This window comes from Pelophylax lessonae, assembly GCF_965119305.1.
Source record: "Pelophylax lessonae genome assembly, chromosome: 1".
NCBI lineage: Eukaryota > Metazoa > Chordata > Amphibia > Anura > Ranidae > Pelophylax > Pelophylax lessonae.
Genome location: NC_138768.1, coordinates 556,285,247 through 556,307,429, shown reverse-complemented (window position 1 = coordinate 556,307,429; position 22,183 = coordinate 556,285,247). Strand labels below are relative to the sequence as shown.

At 42.3% G+C, this 22,183-nt stretch overlaps 1 protein-coding gene across 1 annotated transcript in view; it reads right to left on the bottom strand.

The window, feature by feature from the left end:
* Nucleotides 1–22,183, bottom strand: part of ZAP70 (zeta chain of T cell receptor associated protein kinase 70) — a 103,997-nt gene that overhangs the window by 25,466 nt on the left and 56,348 nt on the right. Inside the window, exons 4-8 of the mRNA XM_082243473.1 lie at nt 16,146–16,284; nt 9,343–9,424; nt 7,529–7,563; nt 4,788–4,836; nt 613–793 (exon numbers count right to left, since the gene is read on the bottom strand). Coding sequence (XP_082099599.1) covers nt 613–793; nt 4,788–4,836; nt 7,529–7,563; nt 9,343–9,424; nt 16,146–16,284 — 486 coding nt within the window. The remainder of the gene's footprint in view (nt 1–612; nt 794–4,787; nt 4,837–7,528; nt 7,564–9,342; nt 9,425–16,145; nt 16,285–22,183) is intronic.

Genomic DNA, 22,183 nt, shown 5'->3' with positions numbered 1-22,183 from the left:
TTGCAATCAGAGCCGCCTGACACACGCGCCAGCTTCCCCGCTGACAAGCAGGGGCGGGAGCGCACTGGCAGCGGCGCACACTTGCACCCTAGCTGCCTGCGTGCGACCAATGTAGAGCTACGTCAGTTTGCCCAGGAGCGGCTGCAGTAAATCTGCGGCGGGCGGTCGTAAAGTGGTTACATTTTTTATGCATTTAATTCAATATTTAGACTTTCAAAAAGGGCAAATTTAATGTGTTTTATTGTAAATTGTGTATAGTATTTTCTGATTTGAGACAGCCTCTCTCATCCATGTCATCTTATTGAATTAAAGCACTAGCATTTATTACACATAGTGACCCGTTCTTTCACACAGTGTTGCTCTGCATTGTAGCCAAGCAGCTTCCAACTTCAGCTATTTCAATTAGGCTTTGACAAAAAAAAAAAAAATCTGCAAGCTGATTGGTTTCCATGCAGAGCTGCACCAGATTTTGAACTCTCCAGTTTTAGTAAATCAACTTCCCTGCAAATATTGTGCTTTTCAGTTGCCATGCAGGTTGCACTACAATACCCCTGGAAGTCTGTAAAAATGTTGCAAACAGGGCGGTAACTGTTTCAAATTTAACTATTTTACCTTTTCATCTTGTAGACTCCTTTCTTAACACAGCCAAAATTTCCAGCACCCAGGTCAACTTCATCTATGAGAAGCATACTTCTCTTGAGGAAGACTTTACGGTCTTTTATTTCCTCTGGATCACTGTATGGACTGTCATAAACACTGGTGTCCATGGGCAAAAGTCGTGGCTTCTCTCCAGCTGCAAAGAAAAATTGAGCAAGAGATTATTTCTGACTTAAATTGATGATTGAAAATTTAACGACTATTTTTAGGCTTTTTATGGCACATTTCTACAGTTGTTACGTATGTAAGACTTGTGTCATTCATATTAGGAACTTCCAGAAACATGGAAACAAATTGTGACTTTAGGTGCATCTTCTCCTTCTATCCCCACTTCAACATGATGTGCTGGGAGCCCATTTATCCAAAGTTGGATGAACACAGCATATGACTGGATAGGGTAAATCCGTGACACCATTTAGGTAAACACAGCTGACACTATATACAGTATTTTTATAAGAAAGGCATGAAGAAAAGTCCTGCAGCCAGTAGCCATGACCCTGTTGTGGGCTGAGGGAGGAGCAATGGTTTACATTGTTATCTTCAGTGGAGCTAGTTTGCTAGGGGTGCAGCTGGTGTGTAGTGCTACACAAGGAACAAAGAAGAGATGGGGCGAACGACCCCCTGTTCAGTTTACGGCAGAACTTTCGAACACCGAAAAAGTTTGGAACCGAATAACCGAAGCTCAATTGCACACTGGGCAAGTTCTGGCCTGTGGTCTATTCTCATGAACCAGTAACCCAGTGTGTCGTCAATTGGATAGCTCTCCATGTCTGTTTTTGCCGCTAGATAATCTCCCACCCTATGATCCAGATGCTGCAAATGGGATGTGGAAGCTGACAGCCCTGGGCGCAGAGGATTAAAAACTTTTTGAATTGCATCACTGAGATGGCCCCCTTCTCCATTATCCTTTACTTGACCAACAGAAGCATCAAAACTGCGTTTTTCACCAGACTGTAACCTACCAAGTGTCGGAAATGCATTACATAAACTCCTCTTTAAGCTGTCCTCAAGAGATTTCATCCTCTACTTCCTCTGTGGGGATAGGAGTTCCGAGACTTTCCCCTTGTAACAGTGGTCAAGGAGGGGTGGCAACCAATAGTGATCCTTCTTCTTGATGCCACGTGTTCTCGGGTCCTTTCGCAAGCTTTGAATAATGAGGGAGCCCTTGCACCGCAAGTTTGCGGAGGCATGAGAAGCAGACTCCTCAGGGTCACTGAGGATTACAGTATCTGGAACTGCCTCCTCCCAGCTACGTACTACTCTCAAGGGTTCTGGGGATGGAAAACCATCTGTTAAGGGTTGACATATGTCTTCCTCTGCTCTGTGGACTGCACACTAGTCTCTGCTTGGGTGATGGAGGATGAGGAGGATGGTTTAGTAAGCCAGTCCAGCACCTCGGGCTGGATAGCATGGGCAACATCACTAAAAAGAAGAAATTATGCCCTGCCTGAGGATGGACCACATCCACCTTTTCCTGTGGACACTGCTGACCACCTCACAGTGCCATGGGAACATATGCCTCCCCCTGTTGGCTTCCCAGACTTGAAGGGGGGGGGGGGGCTTACTAACAAAATGTAATAAAGATGGGGAAATGTGTACTTGGATGTACTTTAATCAATGGAAAGTGGTGTTTGGTGCACTTTAACTTGAGTACTCACTACAAAGACATTCTCCACTGACACACTACAATATACTGCAGTAAAACTGCACTGACGCACTGCACGATACTGCAGTAAACATGCACTAACGCACTGAAATATACTGGGTTAAACGTGCACTAATGCACTGCAATATCTTGCATTAAATGTGCACCAACGCACTGAAATATATTGTGTTAAATGTGCACTAATGCACTGCAGTATACTGCGGTAAACGTGCACTGACGAACTGAAATATACTATGTTAAACCTGCACTAACACACTGCAATATACTGTGGTAAACATGCAATAATGCTCTGATATATACTACGTTAAACCCTCACTAACGCACTGCAATATACTGCGGTAAACGCGCACCAACGCACTGAAATATACCGCGTTAAACGTGCACCAATGCACTAAAATATACTGCTTTAAGTGTGCACTAGCCCACTGAAATATATTGCTTTAAATGTGCACTAACACACTGCAATATACTGCATTAAACGTGCACTGATGCACCGCAATTTACTGCGGTAAACGTGCACCAACGCACTGAAATATACTGTGTTAAACTTGCACTAAGGCACTAAAATATACTGCATTAAATCTGCACCAACGCACTGCAATATACTGCATTAAACGTGCAGTAACGCAATGAAATGTACTGCGTTAAACGTGCAGTAACGCACTGAAGTGTACTGCGTTAGACGTGCATTAACGCACTAAAACATACTGCATTAAACGTGCACTAACGCACTGCAATATGCTGCAATAAACGTGCAATAATGCACTGAAATATACTGTGTTAAACATGCACTAATGCACTGCAATATATTGCGTTAAATGTGCTATAACACATTGAAATATACTGTGTTAAAGTGCAATAACACATTGCAATATACTGCTGTAAATGAGGCACCGACCCCCAAAAAATACTGCATTAAACGTGCACCTTTACTGTATTATATTGCAGTGCGTTGTTGCATGTTTAACACAGTATATTGCAGTGCGTTGGTGCACATTTACCGCAGTATATTTCAGTCCTTTAGTGCACGTTTAATGCAGTATTTTTTAGTGTGTTTCTCCATGCCAATATCACACTGCAAATGGCCGCTATAGGGAGAATATTTTTATAGTGTGGGATGGGTAAGAGCAATGAGCCATAATTGGATAGAGTCATCATGACTCTGACAATGCACACTGCACTGATTTGCCCTGATTGGGCAAAGCTTGCATTGCTTCAGCCAAATGGGGCTTCCCAGTTGGCTGAATGGGCGAACAGCCAATCTTTGGCCCAAACTAATGCTCGGGCCGAACCGTTCGCCCAACTCTAGAGCAAAGTAATGAGTTGCAGGATCCCCAACTAGTGTGGCACAGGCTTGACCATTTGCAGGTGGTCCAAGCAGGCATTTGGCTACCATTCCATGTTGGTTATGATGGACCTTGCCTCTAAATATTCAGTAGTAGCCATCTAGTGGCTATCCGATCAGATTAAAAAAAACTGTAGCTAATGCCTAATGGTGCCATTGCTTTTATGTACTCTAAATGAATGTACTTTCTTTAAAAGCAAACATGTGCAAAAATATTGACAAGCGTATAACATACAGCATTCTCATCGCCCTTTACCTCTTGCATTGCAGTGGATTACATCAGCAGTGTACCAGAATATTTATACAGCTGCTGCGTAAGCTGGAAAGCTAAAAGTAGGTGAGATCAACGATATCTAAAAAAGAACTTGTCATTGTATACAACCTCGAAGTCTAGTCACGCTCCTTGTTACAGACTTTTTGACAGGTAACTGCTTAATAGACTTGACTTTTCTGTGTCTCTGTAATATGCCATATTTGTATACTGTAGTCCTGGAGATAGAAGCAGGGGTGATAATCAATGCTTAATTTAGTAAAGCAAAATTTGATTGCCCACAGCAAAAGTGACCCTTTACTTGCACCTAATGGAAGTTGGGGATCAGGTGCTTCTTTGGTTCAAGAGTACTCATTATCAAGGAGAGCTGAAGCCATTTAGGTTAATGAAACAGAAGTGATAGCAGATAATGGGTGGACAGGTATCTGACAAATGTGAATTTGTCTAAAAACAAAGACTCTTTGGCTATTGTAGTTGTGTGATTTTTGGAGTCACAGGCTTTAGAACAGATAAATACGTTTGTTTGTTTGTTTTTTTTGTTTTTATGGAATGCTTTTGATTCAGTTTTTTTCCTGTGTCACTCCTTAATATGTTCCAAATAAATTGTCATATTAATCTGATTGCTGAGGGGCTCAGTGGAAATATGCTACTTTTTCTTAATAATGAGCATCAAAATATTCAGCCGTTAAATCCATTTTGACATTTGAAGCAGTTTCATGCTTTATGCGTTGTATACCTATTATAATGTACATGTAATCAAATATTCTAGTTACCGTACTTAAATTTCTGATAGCTATAGAGTGAAAATACTGCAATATGACAGAGTTTTAATTTCACTGTGTTCTTACCAATAAAAGGTTCAGGAGTGTAGCCATCACAATTAGCTGCCGACTGTCTCTAGGAAAAACAAAACAAGGCAACATGTTAGAAGACCAAATCATTTTTAAAATTCTAACTTTAGTTCATAACTAAAACAATTGCTGTAGCTTTTATCTTTTTTTGTTTGCTCCAAGTAAACCTCTAGCCTAAATACTTTCAGTTACTGATGCAAATGGGTTGATTTACTTAAGGCAAATGGGATTTTCACTTTTGAAGGAAAATTTCACTTTGCAAGGAATTTTTCCCATAGCTTAGTGATCAAGGTGAAGCTCTGCTGATTTCCATCATCCAATGATGTGCCAGCAAAACCCAGCTTTTTTTTTAATTATTATTTTACTTGCATATGATTGGGTATTCTTTGCAAGGTGAATTTTCACCACATTCACAATACCTACAACAAACCAACAAACCAACAACCAAACCATGGTAGACAGTGCACACTACATATATATGAACTACCCAGGCGCATTCACACGGTAAAAATAGCATACATAATCCAGATGTGTTGGAAGCACTCACAGGTCCTGAAACAGCAGCTAGTGCAAATCAGCAATGTTTATTGTAATGATGTTTCTCAAGAGATCGATAGCCAGTACGCTGTTAAAGCATCAATGCAGTAAATATTGCCAATTTGCACTTGGCCCCTGTTTCAAGACCCGTGAGTATCTCCAACACATCTAAGAAAATGTGTTTGAGGGATGCAATAGGGGTTATTTACTGAAACTGGAGAGTGCAAAATCTGGTGCAGCTCTACATAGAAACCAAGCATCTTCCAGGATTATTTTGTCAAAGCTTAATTGAACAAGCTGAAGTTAGAAGCTGATTGGCTACCATGCACAGCTGCACCCGATTCTGACTGATCCAGTCCTAGTAATTCTTCCCCCACATGTCACCTTGTATGCTTTCATATGTGGGAAACTAAGGTGGAATCTGGTCCAGGTTTTCCGGGCCACCTTGGCAGTGTGGGATCGGAACCGGGTGTTGCTTCTCACTTGTAACCAGCAGCAGATTGGATAAATAAGTAAAGGCTGGAGCAAGGATCTGGACTAGGACACAAGAAGCTACCTGATGTTGTTGACCTGTCAACGTCACCGTGTGGCCCCACTTCCATGTGACTTCATCCAGTGACGTTGATGGGTGGCCCTGCCCCTTAGCTATTTAAGAACTGTCAGATGGCGGAGAGGGCAGATGGCAGGAGCCACCGATGAGTGGGGACCTTATTTTTTTCTTTCTCGGGTCGGCGGGGGCGACGTTCATCGTGATTGACACTGGATCTACACTGGGGGAAATTGTTTTTGCTTTTTTTTAATAAAGGTAATAAAGGAATTGTCAAAAACTGTCTCTGTGTTTTTATTTCTTTTTACACTTTTTTGGTGAATGAGTAAGGGTACAATGTACCCCATACTCATTTACATGGGGGGGGGGCAGGATCTGGGGGCCCCCTTGTTAAAGGGATCATCAAGATTCTGATAAGCCCCCTGCCGACAGACCCCCACAACCACCAGCCAGGAATGTGGGGAAGAGGCCCTTGTCCTCATCAACATGCTCGCCCGCCCATCCCTTTCGTGGCCTGTACAGCTGAATGCTCAGATAGGGGTCTTGTATGGAATTTGGGGGGAACCCATGTCTTTTTGTTTTTTAAGTTTTGGCATAGGTGTTCCCCTCAAAATCAATACCAGAACTAAGGGTCTGGTATGGATTTGGGGGAGACCACATGCCATTTTTTTTTTTTTTTTAATTTTGGTGGAGTTCTCCTTAAAATCTGTTCAAGATCCGAAAGTGCCTTGTATGGATTTGAGGAGGAACCCCCCACTCCATTCTTTTTTTCTCGTTAACTTGAATTATATTTGCAGCGAATTTGCACTGCCGCTGCACTGCTGCTGTTATATGTGATCCAGCTCCATAGAAAAGGCTGACGATTCCCATGTCATGCAAATTGGATGCTGTTCAAAATGCATCCAATTCGCATATATGTGAATGGAGCCTAACAGAAAGAACAGGTTTGCAAAACGTTTGTTTTTGGTGGTGACTGGGAGAAGCCATTCACCTGTCAGAGAGGAATCTGTACTGTTTAGTTGCTGCTTGCATGGCAAGTCCAAATTAAAAAAAAAAAGACCTGCTGTTTGGACTGCCTTTTTCCCCAGGGAGGGTGATCCCCACTTAAGCTACCTCCAACAATATATTATGCCAATATAAATACAGCATCAGCTTTGTAAGGCATCATTACTGTACCACTTAAAAACAAATATGTTTCGTAACTTCTGCCAAATGTTAAATCTCATTATTTATATATTTTTTATGGGCTTGTTCCTTGCTGGTAAGCAGATTTGGGATTTTGTGAAAATAGATAATCAGCAATGGAAGTTTCTTCTATGAAAGGTTTACTATAATATTATTTCCTAAAGATTTTTGCTGCATTATGCATTTTTGGGTGGCTTCAAATGTCTTAATAATGGAAACATAACAATAATATGATAATTTTCATTCACTAAATAAAACAAGAGAAGCAGAGCAATGGTTTGGTTTAACAATGCATATTATGATTCCATGAAACAGAATTTTCTTTGAACTTTATTTAGCAAGTTCATGCCATTTTTAACAGACTTTGGGATGTAAACAAAGCGTGTGCAATACATTGTACATTGAAAAGTCTGTACAATACATTGTACGATACAATGCAATTAAAAATGTTCTATTGCGTTGTACTTACAGCTTTTGGAAGTGAAGGTGGTGCAGCACAAAGGCCTAGAAAAATAAAATAAGAAAAACATTAATGACATACATGTCATGCAAAAACAATTCTTTTGAAATTACCATTTCCTTAAAGTAGAAGTCTGGCCAAAATCTAACTAAGCTTAAACCTACTCCCACCCCCATTCTAAGTCTAAAGGGCCATACACACTATAAGATTTTCTGCAGACTTTTTCCTTTAGACTTACCAAAACCATATAATATGAGGTCAATCCTAGACACTTTCAATTTGTATGCAATCTGGCAGGCCCTTCCACTACATAGAAAAGGTAAATCTGAAGGAAATCTAAACACAAAAGTTGGATAGTGTGTATCCAGCTTAAGCCTTTGCCTACTTACCTAATCTAAGGGTGCTCCTGCCCATTGGGTGATCTCCCCAGCGGCCAGCTTCAGGGGGGAGGAGAGAGCGTCATCAACAGCTACGGTGCCTGGGTGGTGAGGTCACCCATAGACCTACTATGGGACATCTGTTGTCCGCTGTCCCTCCTCTCCCCTGAAGCCAGCTCTGGGACCTCAACATGTGACCAGACTGGAGCACCCTTACTTTAGGTAAGTATACTCATCTTTCCTTTATAGGGTAGTTAGCATATGGCTTAGAATGGGGGCAGGAGTAGGTTTAAGCTGAGTTAGATTTTGACCAGACTTCTACTTGAACTTTAGGCTTCAGTAAATAAGATAATACTGATTTTTTTTTTTTTTTGTTGCCCCATGAATGATAGAACAAGCACGCCACTATAAAACAAGATGAACAACCTATTGGGAATGACATGGCTTTCTTAATGTTGAAAGCTTTTCTAAAATTGCCTTCTAGAAATGTCCAATGCTCATCCAAATGGTAATACATTTTGGCCACCCTCAGCTACCAAGAAATCTATCCTGTGCAAGCTCTAAAGGATATAGGTGGCTCATATTTGTGTTATACGCCAAATCCTATCCAAACTACATTGAAGAATGGATCTGTTACTTAAAGTGACCTTGTTACTTGAGTAAGAAAATAGAAAACAGCAGTCTTCACAAAGTACAGCTCATACTTATTTCTTGTGGTGTCCATGCCACTGATCTGCACTGTTTTGCAGAGATACAACTTGCTGAAGAAATTTCAGAATCCAACAGTTCTTTTGATTTTAGATTCCTTTCCCCCTCCCTCTGCACTCTTCATTCCTGCTACTGGACCCCACATCACTACAGGACACATCACAGAGCACAGCAGGGACCAGGAATATGACACACCCAGAAGTGTGCCAGATGTTGAAGACTCCTCAGGGAGCTGTATCATGGCAAAACCGTACAATTTGATGGACAGCAGGAGAAGCAAGAATTAACTTTTATTTGAAATCTGCACTTTGTTGCTTTAATAGATTGTAATTTAAAATAGCGGTGGCCCCAATTCTTACAGAATACCATTTTATCCCACAGATCTTCAAAAACTAGAGCATTTTTAATATTGCTTTTTTGTAGAATTTTGTATGTAAAGGTAATTCTACAAAGATGATCACACAGTTATTTTCACCTAAAAATATTACCAGCTTTTATGTATGTGTGTGTGTGTACTGAGTAAAAGAGAAGGCTCTGTTTAAGATACAGTAATACAATAATGGCCCATAAAATAACAATTTATGAGAAATTGAGGCTTCCAATCTAATATTCATCCCATACTAAAACAAATGAATATTTTGATGTAAAAACAAGCATGAGATTGAGTTACAATAATTTGTCTTTCTGAAAAAACTCTGATAAGCTTTTTACCAATGTGACATTTGTCCTATGACTTACCAATTGATGTGCTGCCATTGGAACAAACCTCTCTTAATACAGTTATGACTCCATCAGGCTTAAGTTTCAGGTATTCAACCAGCTTTATAATGACAACAGAAAACAGTAGAGGTGAATAAATGTAATAGCAAATAATAATAAAATAACATTGTAAGAATATACATTACACAGTCTATCACTTACAGTGGGGATCGAAAGTTTGAGCACCCCAGGTAAAAATTTGTATTAATGTGCATAATGAAGCCAAGGAAAGATGGAAAAATCTCCAAAAGGCATCAAATTACAGATTAGACATTCCTATAATATGTATAATAAAAGTTAGGTTTTATTTCCATCGTTGACACTTTCAAAATTACAGAAAACAGAAAAATGGCGTCTGCAAAACGTTTGGGCACCCTGCAGAATTTATAGCATGCACTGCCCCCTTTGCAAGGCTGAGACCTGCCAGTGTCATGGATTGTTCTCAATTATCATCTGGGAAGACCAGGTGATGTCAATCTCAAATGTTTTAAATGCCCAGACTCATCTAAACTTGCCCCAACTATCAGCACCATGGGATCTTCTAAGCAGTTGTCTAGAAAACTGAAACTGAAAATAGTTGACGCTCACAAAGCTGGAGAAGGCTATAAGAAGATAGCAAAGCGTTTTCAGATGTCAATATCCTCTGTTTGGAATGTAATTAAGAAATGGCAGTCATTAGGAACAGTGGAAGTTAAAGCAAAATATCAGACCTTAACATAATTGAAAATCTATGGATAGACCTTAAAAGAGCAGTGTGTGACAGACAGCCCAGAAATCTCAAAGAACTGGAAGATTTTTGTAAGGAAGAATGGGCAAAGATACCTCAAACAAGAATTGAAAGACTCTTGGCTGGCTACGAAAAGCATTTACAAGCTGTGATACTTGCCAAAGGGGGCAGTACAAGATATTAACTCTGCAGGGTGCCCAAACTTTTGCAGACACCATTTTTTTGTTTTCTGTTATTTTGAAAGTGTAAATGATGGAAATAAAATCTAACTTTTGTTGACATATTATAAGAATGTCTAATCTGCAATTTGATGCCTTTTGGATATTTTTCCATCTTTCCTTGGCTTCTTTATGCACATATAATACACATTTTTAACTGGGGTGCCCAAACTTTCGATCCCCACTGTACTTATTTGTTTAGTTAGTTTGTTGTAGTGAAAAGTTTCAGGTTTAATTTAGTACAATTAGACAGGCTTCATCTATTTGCATCATCTTGAATTCAAAAGTACTATTATATATAGTATATATTATATATAGCAGGCATGATTCATGCATAACGTGATACCAAACCTTAATTTGTATTAAAATAAAAAAGTTATACTCACCTGGTCTGTGCAAGGATTTTGCATAGGGGATATACTTACCTCCTCTTTTTCAGCCCCCTGCCAAAGTTGTCTCCTCATTTCAGCCATGTGCTGAGGGGTCACCTATGCAGATGCACTCCAAAACAGAGCTGTGTGCGTCTATAGACACACACAGCACAGCTCAGCCATGCCTCCTGCTCCCTCCTCACAGGATTTTACTGACAGCAGCAGAATCCTATGGCTCCAGCTGCTCTCACAGTCTCATGTGTCCTGTGTGACCAGGCAGAGGGATCAGCAGTGCTGGAGATGGGATGGTGCTGGATTATGAGTGGACTCAAGTAAGTGTTTAGGGAGGTGGGGTGGTACAACAAGTGCTAGGATGTTTTTTACTCTAATGCAGGGAATGCATTAAGGTTAAAAAACGTTTTAACTTTACAACCACTTTACTGGAAGACTGTGCTGCCATTCGCTGCAGCACAACCCGATCAACAGGTCCCAGCCAATGATTTATGGCTGGCACCTGTTGATCAGCTCAGGGAATGATAGAAGACAGCCCTGTGTCGGTAAACAACACAGGGCTCTCTCACTACATCAGCAATGTGCCGTATTTGTTCTCCCTGCAAAGCAGGGAATAAAAAAACAGAACATTGCTTAGTAAAACATCACACAGTAAAACACACATTATTAGGCACAAATTTAACCCCTTGAATGCCCTAGATATTAACCGCTTCCCAGCCAGTGTCATTAGTACAGTTACTGTATATTTTTAGCACTGGTCACTGTTTTAGTGTCACTCAAGATGTCAGTGGCAGTTAGTGTCAGATTTTCCACCGCAATATCGCAGTCCCACTATAAGTCGCAGATCAGCGCCATTAGTAGTGTAAAAAAAATAGTTAATAAAAATTCCAGTATCTATACCATAGTTCGTAGGTGCTATAGCTTTAACACATATCAGTCAATATACACTTAGCGGGATTTTTTTTTTTTTACCAAAGACATATAGCAAATAAGAAATTTGATTTTTAAAGATTTTTTGTTGTATCTGTTTTGTAGCAGACAGTAAAAAAATATTGAGGTCAGTGTTTGCAGAGCTGCTAATAAATATATATAATAAATAATAATGTCCTAAAACTCATCTGTGCTACTTAAATAAATCGATAGATCAATAAAGTGCCAGTAAAATGTGCATTCTGTGCAAATAAGCAATATAAATGTGCATTCTGTGCAAATACGCAATAAAACTGTGCAGATATTACAATGTAAAACTCATAAAGTGCAGCCTATGTGCATAATGAACAGTCCATAAACAGTCCTTTGGTAAACAACAGGAGCTTGATGCTTATTTCTTGCTTTGCCTTTGGGTATCTACTTACCACTAGGTGGTTAGGTTAAAGCAGGGTAAGCTGATGCTGGAATTTCTTTGGCTCCTGTGGGGCTGATTATGCTGTCAGTTGGAAGCGATCCTGGTTCAAGGTGCAGTAATCCCTGGTGCCCCCATGGAAATAAAATGCTCAACATAGTGAGGACCGTTTAAAATGTATTTATTCCATTAAAATGCAAAGGGATACTCACAAAAATATATCAATGTAAAGCCTGTATGATAATTCCTATGGGCAGTACGGTGGTAAGCTGTTCCCCAGCATTCACTTCACCGACCGGAAGTCACGTGGCTGTCTCTCGGCCAATGGCTAGACGCGTTTCGCTGTGGACACAGCGTCATCTGTCGCCCTACAGATGACGCTGTGTCCACAGCGAAACGCATCTAGCCATTGGCCGAGAGGCAGCCATGTGACTTCCGGTCGGTGAAGTGAATGCTTCCATGGGGGCACCAGGGATTACTGCACCTTGAACCAGGATCGCTTCCAACTGACAGCATAATCAGCCCCACAGGAGCCAAAGAAATTCCAGCATCAGCTTACCCTGCTTTAACATAACCACCTAGTGGTAAGTAGATACCCAAAGGGGGAAACCCCAAAGCAGCAAGAAATAAGCATCAAGCTCCTGTTGTTTACCAAAGGACTGTTTATGGACTGTTCATTATGCACATAGGCTGCACTTTATGAGTTTTACATTGTAATATCTGCACAGTTTTATTGCGTATTTGCACAGAATGCACATTTATATTGCTTATTTGCACAGAATGCACATTTTACTGGCACTTTATTGATCTATCGATTTATTTAAGTAGCACAGATGAGTTTTAGGACATTATTATTTATTATATATATTTATTAGCAGCGCTGCAAACACTGACCTCAATCCACAAAAGCACTAGCACTTTTTTCTGCAGCAGGCAGCTAATTATAAACATTAATTTTGATATTTACACACCCCATAAGTGCGAGGCCCACAGTCATTTTAGTAAAAAAATATTGTTTTTTTGTCAAAATGTTTGGTGTTTTTTCATTTATATTTCGAAAAATTAAAAAACCCAGTGATGATTAACCACTTCCCACCCGCCCTATAGGCAAATGACGGCGGGAATGTGGTTGCATTATCCTGACCGGACGTCATATGACGGCAGCAGGATAATGCGCTCTGCACGCCCCCTGCGTGCCTGTGTTAATATCTGAGTCATAAGCATAATAGTAACAAAAAAATCATGTGACTGTTTATGTGGCAAAGTTGCGCAAAGATTCTGTGCATTCAGTTCGAAGTTTGAATTTTGCAAGAAGGAAAAGTGTTTGGAAAATTATTTAGGACAGAATTATTGTGTGTATAAAACCAGGCACACATGCTATAAAAATTGCATTGGTAATGGTAAAATTGTCTTTAAAGGAAACCTGCACTGAGAGAAAAGTGGAGACTTCTCCATAAAAAGTTGGGTGTCTGTCTGCCATATTAATCTTATGGTTGCATCACTTCCTGAGTCACTTACCTAAAACAAGTATTGTAAGTAAGGGGTTTTAACTTCACTATGAGGTCTTTTAAAATGTTTTTATTGATAAAATAATAGAGAAAAATTAATAACATACAAAATGTACAAAAAATAAAAATAAAACTCAGCAGAGAATGAGAAAAACAAAACTGAAATGTGGGATGTTAGGTCCCTCCGCCTCACGAATAGAAGTAACATAACGTACACAATAGAAAGCAAATAGCATGTGTAATAAATCAGTTAACAACAGCTTATAAATGGGTCTAAAGCAGCATCAAGGTTGGAAAACCTATATTGCAGTAGGCAGAAGGCCGTGTGGTTTATAAAAGGTAGCAAATGCAGGATTCATCCCATCCAGTGGCGAACTGTTAGCCAAATGCAGAGTGAAACCTGATTGTGTGGAGATAGTTCATGATGAGGGCAAAGAGGGAGGCGTAACTGCAAAAAAAAAAAAAAAAAAAAAAGGGGGGAGGAGAAAAACAGATAGAAAAAAAGGAAGGAAGACAAAAGGGAGGAGGAGGGGGTTGGGAGATGGCAATCCCCAGGGGAACCGACTGTGTGGTCAATTAGTCGACGAGAATTACAGATCAAGAAAACCTGTGGGTAGCGGCATAGTCGAGAACTGGTCCAACCAAGGTTGGCAAGTCTTCAGAAACGTATGCATATCGACAAGAATCGCCATGTATTTTTCATTCACTAGTTGCTGCGAATGTGCCGCTTCACTTCGTCGAAAGAGAGGACTGGTGTTTTCCATGCCTTTGCGACTGTCTGTTTTGTGGCCATAAAAATGTGGATAGGTAGAATGCATCCTTTCTTTTTGACCCTCTATCTGCTTATGCAGTCAGGCCTCCCAGGGGTTGTAGGTTTTACGTAGGTTTAGGTTTGAGTGAAAAATAGTAATGACCATGTTATAGACTATAATCCATAAGCATTTAACTTTGGGGCACATTCACCATATGTGTTTCATGTCCCCCAGGTCTGGGCGCCCCCAAAAGCAAGAAGCATAATAAGTAGGTAGATAATCTGCAATTCTCGCTAGGGTGGAGTACCACCTGGACATTATCTTAAACAAAAACCACTTTGCGAGTGAAAAGGGTCTCCAACATTTTATTCCAGTCTTCAGAGGATTTCACTGCGCCAAGATCTAATTCCCATTGTGCACAGTAAGAAGAGGCCTGAGTATTTTAGGAACACAAGAACAATATAATAGGGATACTAGGCCTTGAGTAGTTGGGAGAGTGTGACATTTAGTCTGGGAAGCCATGGTGGGCGTTCATCTGTCATAGTTCCTGGTGAGGGATTCCAGCAGGTGGTGTATTTGAAGATAATGAAAATGCTCAGAATTAGGTATATCATAGGTATCCTTTAGTTTTTTGAAGGAGCATATGCCCCATTAGTCAACAATGATCGGACAATCGACAGACCCGCTATGCGCCATCAAGAATAGCTATGGGGGTTTTCCAAGCCCTAGTTAAAAGCCTCCAACAGGGAGTGGTGTGGGTAAACAAGACCGGCAGAGAATTTAGCTGAGTCCCAGACTGCCAAAATGTGAGCTAAAATTGGGTTGAGAGACTTGGGGCACAGTCGGGGAGGAAGCATACGTAAGAATAGAAGCAGGGGATAGGGTCCGTATCCACTAAATCTATGCATGTCCACAGAGGCAGTGTCTTGCCAGCAAAAAATTGCCAGCAATTTGTGCTGCCTTGTAATTGCAAATTATATTGGGTACCCCCTGATCCCCCCCAGATTGTTTTCATAAAGCACTTGCCTGACCAGCCTCAGCTTAGAACTTCACTATGAGTTCTATGGCTGTCATGTAGATTAGCAATTCCATATTTCTCTTGGCACAGGTTTTCTGTAGAGGCACGTGCATATATCTAGGAATGCTGTAATTAACTTTCGACCAACTGCTGTTTAAAGGTGTAGTAAACACTTACATATTCCCACTGATGTGACTGGAGTCAGGTTATACACAGACATGAAACAAATCCTCCTACATAAGTTGTACCCCTGTAACTTCAGTCTTCTCTTCTCTACAGCCACTCCAGAATTTATACAGCTTTTCTGAGCTTCCAGAAGCAGGGGGTGGGGAACTGATTTCACACACTGCACAGCTCAAAGAGGAGAACTGAGTGTAATCTGGAACCTGAGTGGAGGAAAGGGACACTCCCCCTCTACAAAATTTCACAGAGAAACATGCACAACTGAGGCTGTCCAATACAGGCTATGTGTTGGAGACGCCTTCTCCATCCTCCTTGATCCCTTGAAGTTAGCACAGCCTGTCAGAAATGAGTCATGCAGAGGCATGAGACTGCAGACATAAATCATTCTCAGTGCTTTGGATTGAGGCAAGTAGACACTATAAAAGGATATGCTTAATTTTTCATGTCAGAGGTTTACAACCACTTTGTGTAACTCACTTCCCACTGAATGTTTTCTGCCCTTCCAGAGACAAAAATACTTGGTTTACCAGCACTGCATGAAAAATGATTTAAAAACCTATCCATGTGGCCCATTGTAGAATATCAGCAAGGTTTATCATGATTTTTCATTATCTTGCCTAATACGCTAAATGTTGGCAAAATTAGACTTGCCTGCCATAAAGTGTCAAACTTGGTCCCTTCGGGGATTCCATATCTCCCAGATTTGTCATGCTCAATCTTATAATGGTAGACTGTTTTTCCGTAGACTACTGAAAGGGCAAAGTTGTCTGCTTCCGGTCTCTTCCTTATCCTTAAATAGAGAGGAGATCATGAAAAAATGATTAGTCATTAAAACAATCTCCCTTTGGGTAAAGCAAGCATGAGCACACTTACAGTAGTGAAGGTGATGAAATTGTGGTAGACAAGTGAAGAGAGAACCTGGAGGTACTGGAGGTACTGGAAGCAGTGCAAGTAGAGTGTATGGAGAACATAGGAAGCACAGAAGGGGAAAGAACACTGAAAATCTAACAAAGATGCTGAGTCTATAGTCTCTCTGGGACCCACAAAACATAATTTTAGGCAGGATCAGGAATAGACGACCTATTATTCTCACTAACAAAACCAATGATTTCTATACCGAACCTCTTACGTGAATTCGATATCTACAGAAGGTTATCTAATTTGAAAATAAACTACAATAAATCGGAAGCCATGGGGATTGGCATAACGTCAAGTGTACTCTCCCATCTTAAATCTACGATATCGTTCCGATAGACTGATACAGCTCTTCAGTACCTGGGTGTAAACATCCCCTCGGACTTATCCGCAATTTATAAGGTCAACTTTCCTGCTCAACTAACCAGGATATCTGCACTCTTGGAAGGTTGGCAACAGGGTTTACATTCGTGGTTTGGGAGATGCAATCTTTTAAAGATGCGCATACTCCCCAAGTTGCTCTATTTATTTCAGACATTACCTATTATCATTCCCCCCTCTTTTTTTTAAAAGAGTTCATTCGCTATTCACTCGCTTCATCTGGGCCAATAAAAAACCTTGCATCGCCCGTGCTCAACTTTCTTGGCCTAAGTCAAAAGGTGGTTTAGCCCTCCCAGACGTTTATAAATATTATCAGGCAACGCACTTGGGAAGAATTATTGACTGGAGACGACACTCCAGTTTTAAACAATGGGCACAGATTGAACAACTACAATCAGAGGCAGATCTAGGAGGGGCTATATGGTGTTATAAACATTTACCCCAAGATATTGTGCAGCACCCTACCATTGGTTCAACCTTGAAGGTCTCTAGATCATTAATAAAACGATCAGTGCTAATCTCGGTCGATTCACCCTTGATTCCAGTACTGGGTAATCCAGCCTTTGCTCCGGGGATTACAGTTCAATCTCTACGAGACTTGAAGAAAAAGGTTTTTTTACAGGCCTCAAACTTTATTCAGGACAATAATTGGCCCACTATTGCAGGCCTTACTGACTCATCCGGCCCCTACCGTATACCATTTTGGAACGCCATCTAGCTGCATCATTTCTTACAATCTCTTCCTGCTCCTAAGTCATTAACTAGGGACTTAACGTCGTTCGAAAAATACTGCGACGTACTACCGAATTTACTATCTAAAGTTTACCATCTATTGGCTTTACCTCCAGAGGGCAAAAGATTGCCCTGTCTGGAAAAATGGGAAAGAGACCTTAACTGTAGGTTTACGGCGAAACAGGAAAGTGATATAATTACATTGGCACTGGAAACCCCCGTTTGTACTAAGGTGAAGGAAACAAACTATAAATTACTTACGAAATGGTATTGGGTGCCTTTTTTACTGCATAAGTTTTCTGCAAATGTCTCAGATCAGTGCTGGCGATGTCAGGAGGAACCGGGAACCATCTTACATATTTTTTGGGAATGCCCTCGGCTAGCTTACTTTTGGGAAGAGGTGTATGCCTTAGCCCAAGAATTTTCTGAGAGGGAGATCCCGAATAATGCGGCTTTTTTTCTACTACATGTTTTCACCCTGCCCCTTGAGGGTTACAAGAAATCGATCCTGTTTCATATCTTGAACGCAGCTAAATCATGTATACCCCTATGCTGGAAGACACTTCTTCCTCCAACGATTAGTGACTGTGTCCGTAAAATTGAAGATATTTTTTTTTTTTTTTTAAAGGTATTTTATTGGTATTTGCATAAAATAAAAAAAAACACACAAACAGTAATTCCAGACCAATGACAACGAATAACAGGTACATCAAATAATAAATGATAGCAGATACAAACCAGGAGTACATACCATCCAAACAGCCATCACAATAAAACAGCAAGGAATGGAATCAACAGAAAAATAACCAACCCAAACCCGCCCCCCCCCTCCCTCCCTACCCAACCATCCGACCATATAGAACCAGAATCTAACAGAAGTACCAGCATACTAGCACATCGCACAGGACTAGGCCAATGTCTGACCAACCCCCGTAACATAGGCTCTCCATGGGGACCGCCCAACTACACCTCCAAGGAGCCTGAGACCGAGTTCACCCATACCAACCAAAGCTTGTTAAATTTTTTGGGGCAACCCCTAGCTAGATAGGTAAGTTTATAAAGAGGTAGAGCGCCATTGACAATAAAGACCCAAGCCTCCACAGAGGGAGGGTCAGGACTCTTCCACCGTAGCGCAATCAATTTTTTGGCATAAAAGAACAAAATTCTAGTCAGTACCCTCTGAGACTGGCCAAGGCTCTCCTCTGACAAGTTGCCCAGGAGGCACCTATCCGGAGAACAAATATTCGGAAGAGCCAATTTCTCCTCCATTAGACGACAGACCCCTTTCCAAAAGACCTGAATCATAGGGCAGGTCCACACCATATGAAAAAAGTCCCCCCTAGGGGCCTGACATCTGGAACAAGCAGCAGAAGGGAGCCTACCCATACAGTGTAGTCTATGCGGAGTGTAATAAATCCTGTGCAAATAATTAAGCTGAATCACCCTATCACCTGCCGCAATAATCCCTTCAAACTGGGATTCTAGTAGTTCATCCCACGCCTCCTCCTCCAACTGTGGCAAGTCCCCGCCCCACCTTTCCCTAATTTTGGCCATCCTACCGTCTCTATCCAGACTGATCAGAGCATAATATCTGGAAATAAGCTTACAGTGATCGTCAGCCAAGAGCTCCTTCTCCAGGCGGGCCACGGCCAGGTGCACCCCTCTAAGACCAAATTGCACCGCCACTGCATGCCTAAGTTGCTGGTACAGGAACCAGCAAGAAGAGGGAACCCCCAGCTCCAGCCTCAAGATTGGGAACGACTTGAACTCATGGCCTTCGAACAGTTGATGAGCATACTTCAGATCAAAGGACGCCCACCTTCGGGGAGCAGATAGCTTGTACAATTCAGGGAGACCAGGGTTATACCACAGCGGAGCATTAGGCGAATTATTAAAGGAGGAACCCCCAATACGCCTGTTGCAGATCATTGTAATTTTATATGAAAGCTTCAGAATCTCCGCACCCCCCGACGGATAGGGACCCCTCCGGTATAAGGAGTTGAGAAGGGCCTCATAGGAACCCATCACCGCTGCCGCGGTCGTAACCGCAGCATTGGGGAGGTCCGGGAAGAACCAGGCATGTACATGGGTCAATTGGGCCGCCAGATAGTACGCCTGAAGGTCAGGGACCGCCAGCCCGCCAGCAGTAGCAGGGAGCTGCAGAGTCCGGAGTGATATCCTCGCCGGCTTCCCCCCCCAAATAAACGTTAGTAATAGAGACTCAATAACCCTAAAAAGAGACTTGGGTAGGTACACCGGAGCCTGCCAAAATAGATACAGAAAGCGGGGTAAGTATACCATTTTAAAAATATTGACCCTCCCCATCAAATTCAGGGGCAACTTGGCCCACGTGGACAGCGTCAACTTAAGTCTTTGAATCAGTGGAGTAATATTATGGTCCACGTAGGAGCTGACCGGCTGTTGAACCGTCACCCCCAGATATTTAAATGAGGAGACTACCGTAAGCGGATGCGGAGTGTGGATCGTAGGGACAATGGTAGGATCAAATGGAAAAATCACTGATTTGGTCCAGTTGACCCTGAACCCGGAGTATCGGCCAAAATCATTTATCACCTGTAACGCAGCTGTCAGTGAATCAGTACAATCTGCCAGATAGAGCAGCATATCATCAGCATAAAGGGAAGTTTTTTCAACCAGATCCCCTATCCTACAACCCTTTATCCTCCCATCCCCCCTCAGTAGGGCCGCCAAAGGTTCAATGGCCATGGCAAACAGCAGGGGAGACAAAGGGCACCCCTGCCTAGTGCCACGGCCCACGGAAAACGAGTCAGAAACAACATTATTAACCCGAATCCGCGCCACTGGTGAGCCATATAATATCTTAACCCATCCTATAAATGTAGGGCCAAAGCCCATCCGAGCAAGGACCGCAAACAGGTAAGGCCATTCCACTGAATCAAACGCCTTATGAGTATCCAAGGACACCACCACCCTAGTGTCCACGGCCTCCGAAGGCATCTGAAGATTCGTGAAGAGTCTGCGCAAATTTATCGCCGTAGAGCGCCCGGGAATGAAGCCGGTTTGGTCCGGGTGGATAAGTTTAGAAATAACCGAGTTCACTCTACGGGACAGCACCTTGGCTAGGATCTTAACATCCACATTAATCAATGAAATAGGACGATATGACTCACAGTGTGTGGGATCCTTGCCCGGCTTTGGAATCAAGACAATAAGGGCCTCCCGGAGAGAGGGAGGGAGCTCACCCGCCTCGAAAGCCTCCCTATACATGTTCAACAGACGCGGAGTGAGGAGTTCCGAATAAGCGCGGTACCACTCAACCGGAAATCCATCAAGGCCCGGAGTTTTATTGGCAGCAAAAGAGGCAACCGCGGCCCCAATCTCTTCAGCAGAAATCGGAGCATCCAGTGCCACCCTGTCCTCCGCTTCCAATTCAGGCAGTTGTACCTGCAGCAAGTATTCGTCCAGCTCCGCCGTGGTATAGGAAACCTGAGAGGTATACAAGGACTCGAAGAAGGCCACAAAAGCCGTCTTGATATCCTCCCTAGATGTGCACAAGTGAGACTCCGCATCATACACAGCAGATATGGCCGTAACAGGGTGTTCAGAGCGGGAAAGATAAGCCAAAATTTTACTATTTTTATCCCCATATTCAAATACACGTTGTTTTTGATAGAGAAGTTTTTTCTGAGTTTTTTCAAGGAGTACCAGGTCTAGTTGTCTCGCACTGTCTCGCCAGAGGGAGTAATTAGAGGAGGAAGGGTTCCGAACATATTCTAGTTCCGCAGCCGTCACTTCCCCCTGCAGAGACTCCACCCGCCAGGCCCTATCCTCTCTCAACTGATGGATAATCCCTGCAACCGTACCCCTCATAGAAGCCTTGAAGGCATCCCAGACAATGTCCCCAGCAGCCGTCCCCGGATTAACCCGCCAGAAGTGGGCAATCTCCTTAGCCGTAGCATTAAAAAAGACCTCCTCCGTTAGCCACAAGGGGCTGAGCCGCCATGTGTGGAGGCCACGTGTCACAGAAAGACCAAGTCGCAGCAACACAGGAGAATGGTCCGAAATGGCCCTAGGCAGATAGGAGACAGCCACGAGTCTGGGGAGCAAATCCGGAGACAGCAAACACATATCAATCCTAGACAGAGTTTTATGGGTGGCAGAGTAACAGGAGTATGCTTTCCCAAGTGGATTCTTCCAACGCCAGCAGTCCACCAGGTTATACCTGGCTAGAGAAGCTGCTAACGATGAAGGAGGACCATCCTCTCCAGGACACCTGTCTAACCCAGGAGACAGTACAGAGTTGAGGTCCCCAGCCACTATCACTGGCCCCTCCGCCACCTGGAGGAGCTGGGACATCAAGGCGTCCCAGAAACCCATGGTAAACGGAGGGGGGACATAGACAGATACAAAGGTATACACCACCCCATTAATGAGTAACAGCAAAATTACATATCGACCATAAACATCAGTGACCACATGTTTAACCGAGCAACCCAAGGAGCGAGCAACCAAGACAGACACTCCCCTAGCATGAGTAGAAAACGTAGCATGAAAGGTGTACGCCACAAAGGCCCGTTTAAGAGCCATAGTCTTGGAGCCAGTCAAATGAGTCTCTTGCAAAAAAATTATATGCGGTTTGTATTTCTGAATATAAGTAAATACCAAAGCCCTCTTAACAC